The sequence below is a fragment of the Mus caroli genome, chromosome 6, assembly GCF_900094665.2.
Source record: "Mus caroli chromosome 6, CAROLI_EIJ_v1.1, whole genome shotgun sequence".
NCBI classification, from domain to species: Eukaryota; Metazoa; Chordata; class Mammalia; order Rodentia; family Muridae; genus Mus; species Mus caroli.
Window position 1 is genome coordinate 61,044,898 of NC_034575.1, and position 4,753 is coordinate 61,049,650.

At 35.7% G+C, this 4,753-nt stretch overlaps 1 protein-coding gene across 1 annotated transcript; it reads right to left on the minus strand.

The window, feature by feature from the left end:
* Window positions 1-298: 298 nt before the first annotated feature.
* On the minus strand, window positions 299-1,204 carry LOC110297025 (vomeronasal type-1 receptor 100-like). Its single transcript, XM_021165824.1, has one exon. The coding sequence runs from the start codon at window positions 1,202-1,204 to the stop codon at window positions 299-301; it is 906 nt and encodes a 301-aa protein (XP_021021483.1).
* Between the last annotated feature and the right edge of the window lie 3,549 nt (window positions 1,205-4,753).

Below are 4,753 nucleotides of genomic sequence, written 5' to 3' on the forward strand. Positions count from 1 at the left end.
GCAGTGCCAGCCCTGGCTTTCCTCAGTGATGGAGTGTGACCTGGGAATTGAAAATTGAAATAAACCCTTAAAAAAAAAAGAACAATAAATATCTGTGTTTTAGAGGAAAAAAATTATTGGTACTGTACTAGCATGGCACGTTACACTAGTCTGTACTTCCAGATCCAGGGGATCCCATGACCTCATCTGACCTCTGTGAATACCAGGAATGCACACATGCAAACATGCCAGACCAAAACTAACACATATGAATAAAATAAACAAATTGTGTTTACATAAGAGAAAAATTACACTTTTTTTAAAATCTGGTGCCATATTTTTGCATACTTTTTAGAATCATGATTATTCGATTATCAGAACTAATTTGTATCAAAGGAGTAACTGTGGGATAGGCATTCAACACAAACTTCTGAACAGTAAGCATGACTGGGTCAAACATCCATAAAAAGACTGTTCTAGATGACATAATGAAGTCCACCCAGTACATTACCACATAGAAAAACACCAGCAGCAAGATGGTCTGGGTGGCTCTTTTCTCAGGGGAGGATCTCAAGTGGCTCTTGCTATGAAGATGCTTGCATTGCCTCTGATGTCTGAACAAGATAATCAACATGTATGTACTTGTGCTCAGCATGACTCCTACAAGAAACACATCTCTTAAGGTTGTCATGGTTAAAATCAGTCCCCTGATGATGTAGTTCATGGGGAAGAGTGAGCAGTATTTAGTCACCTTCAACTGGTTGGTCTCACTCACATTGGTATAAGCNCCAGTATAGATGANNNGGTTAATGCTGAATGACAAANTGAAAGNCCAAAANTAGAAGAAAGAANAGATCATGTATTTTTTTAGTTTATGTTTAAATTTTGCCAACAAAGAGGAATTGGGACTGATCGTCACAGNCTGGAACACACTCAGGAGGCAGGTGATGGAGACAGAGAGGCCTCTCATCGCCCTGTTTAAGTAAGAAGTTGCCTTACATATGATGTCATTCTCAATGTTCAGTAAATCAAACATCTCTGTAGTAAAAATATCCCATCCAATGATGACCATGATTATGTGAATAAAGGTCAATTGACAGGAGATCAAGTCCATGGGCTTAGATCTGTGACATAGGATTATGATAGTGTAGAAAATAAGAAGGAATATATTGGCTAGGGTTCCAAGTCCAGCTTGGAAATAAAAGATATTATTTAATGAAAACATAATCAGAAAGTGTATTCATCTTAAGTACACAGAGGATGCATATTTCATATACCTGAAAAAAATTAGATACATCAAACGTGATTCTCTGATTGGTATATCTATATCATTATTGTTTTTTAGCTACTTATTCTTGACTACCCTGTCTCTAAATTTTGATGTTCCATACTAGACATTATTTCCTATATTTCTATATATCTCTTTATGTATCTCCTCTCTGTATAGAATGGTATAGAAAAGACATGCATTCCTAGTCACATCTATATAGAATGCACACTTTGTGTGCCTGTATTACACCTGAGCCTCATATCTTAGAAATCCAGTCCTATTGATTTAAATCATCTCATTTTATAGTTAACACCTAAAATTATAGTGATGAGCAACAACACTAATCACATTTTTGCAAATGTACAAAAATTATGCTGAGCTGGCAGAAAATCATAAAAGAAATAGAAAAGGTCACATCAGTCTCATGTTCCATAATTTTGCTATGCCCCATTTTGCAGCTATCCATGTCATGATTAATACTTCAGTCAGCTGAATATCTTTCTTGATTCATCTATTTTTATGTTCCTTTTTCCAAGAGATCTTATATCTCTTGGATCTGGAATTAAAGACAAAGGTACAGTTGAAAACCATTAGTGTACCTCCATTCCTATTAAATATTTAACCATTAGTTATCGTTATAAATGGACTTAAATGTCTCCCAGTTTAGTTCTCATCCCATTTAAACTTTTTGTGCGACTCCACTTCAGGTTTAAAGAACTAACTGCCAGCTCAACAAAGCACTAGATTAATTTTCTTTTGCAGGGTAAAGGGAGATAGATCATTAACAATATGATTCCTTATGGCTTTTCAGCCACCCCTGTTGTTATTTTACCTATCACTGCCTTTCTGCATTTGTCTCCCTCCCCGTTTTGTAAGGATCCCCATCCATTTTCCCATTCCCCTACCCCAGCAACTGTGTTGTGCTATGATCTGTTATCTTGCTCCAACTTTCTCCTGTATTTATGTCTCCCTCCTTCCCTAAGGATGCCCCTTTTACATTTCCCCTTCTCAGACCCCTGTATCCTACAATTCCTCTTTACCCTCTTCCCACATTTTTCTCTCTCCCCCCCTAAGATGCCCCTATTCTCCCATTTCCCTGTACCCTTCTATTGCTTGTTTCCTCTCCATTATTAACTATTGCCACACACCTATCCTGACAATGGTGCTGTTTTCTTTTCCTCATTTCCATAGTTTCTACAGGCTACATAATCTCATCTGAAGACATGGAGCTAGGAGCCTAGAGAGAGCACATGATGATAAGATAAACACAATTTTCCATACATTATGAGAAACATGAACTCAGCAAAGATAATCAGATAGTGATTCTGTTTCAGTTATTTTTGTAAAATATATTCCTTCTCAGGAAAATTATGTTCCTAGTGTTATTTTACATCATCATCACCCACACACTTTTTACAATTTATCTCAACAGTCTTACCTTTGGCACCAATGTTCGTTATTTGGCCTGGTTACCATGTCATTATTTTATCAAATTAATTAGGTACGGTAAAATCAGCTTGTGATAGAGAAATAGAAAACTACTATACTCAGATTCTTGTCTAAGAAATAATACATACAATTATACATTCAAGTTCACTATTATACTCCACATATACAATATAATGGGTGCATGTATGTATGGAAGTATTGCAGAAGTTAGTGATGAGGTCACTCTAAAACCCTACCAGAAGTATAAAGCCATATGTCATTCATTTTGTATTTACAAGATTGTTGCTTAATGTAGTAAAGGAAATCGATTAATTCTAGTTGCCAGAGCCAAATATCTGATTCTTCTACTGTCATTAATTTACTGTATCTGCACACTGATGTTCAGTTCTTTAAAAGCTCCAGGACAGGAGCTGAAGAGATAGCTCAGTTTAAGAGTACTTTTTACTCTTGCAGAGTGGTTGGGTTTGATTATTCCAGCAATGACCTGGTGGCTCATAACTATCTATAACTCTAGTTCTAGTTCTTCCATGCCTTCTGATCCAGGCATGGAAGTGGTGCACAGACATACATGCAGGAAACGTGTGTGTGTGTGTGTGTGTGTGTGTGTGTGTGTATGTGTGTGTATGTACATATATATGTACATATATATACATATACATATATGAATGACAAAAGCTCCAGGATACTATTTAATTCAAGTGTTGGTCTTTAAACTGTAAGAACTGTAGGCCAATTCCAACTTTGAAGTTGCAAATGGTCAAATAATATATGTATAATCCTTTATTATTAATTATTCATCTTTAATTTATATAATATGTGACATGAATTATAAGCCAAATAAAGTTCATAATGTAATAAGATGAAAGTGAGTAATCTGAAATTATTTTGTTTTATCCCAAAGTTATATGCTTCAACCTTTCTACTTCAAATCCACAGCTTTACAAATATTTATCACATACACAAAATGATGGATCTTCTAATTCATCAAGTGGCATCTTTGTCTGGGGCTCACTGCACCAGAAAAAGACCATAGTTACCATGCTATGCACTGAGTTGTTATCATATGCATGCACTAATAAATGTCATTTGTTATATTTGAAAAAAAATTGTAATGCTAGGGTCATTCTAGGTAGTCTGCACATTCTAGGAACACTCGTAACTGAGACCTACAAGTCCTCAAGCTCTGACTGTTCTTTGCACCTTTTTTCTCTGTGGATGCAGCTTTGACTGTGCAATATAGCCCAGGATGTTTTCAAATTTATGTTCCTTTAACTTCTGCTTCCTGAGTGCTGAAGCTACTGGTGTTCACATCAATCTGAGTTGTTTAATTTAAATTTTAAGTATTTAGCAGACATTTTATTTTTTGACACTCAAAGTTCCATAACTGAAGAATCACAAGATTTATACCAATATAATTCCAAACAGAAAGTCATAGAATAAAAGAAAACATCACAAATAGTGTTTGCAAAGTAATACAGTGATGAGAAGAGTTGGACCCACTGTGACACACTGGACACTCACTAACCTTGCAGTCTGTAGTAGTGTTCAGGTATGGGCTGCTCAGGCCAATGTGAAATCACTGCAGCTGATTCAGAGCAGACACTGGAAGTATATTTGTCACTGTTTCTGGCTTTCCCATTAGTATAGGTTGTAAAATTTAGTCGTAAGTAAGAAAACCCAAAATGTGCCCATCAACATTGGTAATAGTGGAGAAGCCATCACTATTAAATTGACCCAGACCAAAAGATTAAGCACCCTGAAAGCATCTGTCTGAAGAGACCTGAAACAGAAGAGACCATGAGCTACTTTTTCCAAACCTCTACATTCTTCCAAGAAAAACCATTTCACCTTCATTATATCAGTATTTGATTTTAGAATAATCTTGTTTGATCAATTTCTGGTGATCTTTGCCTATTGCTTTGTGGAGATTTAATAAGATAAGGAACATAAAAATATACTACATTAAAGTTTTCATTACCATTTTAAGATTTACCATATTTAGTAACAACCAAAAAGCTGTATGACTGCTCAGAGAGAACCTGAATTGAGTACGTG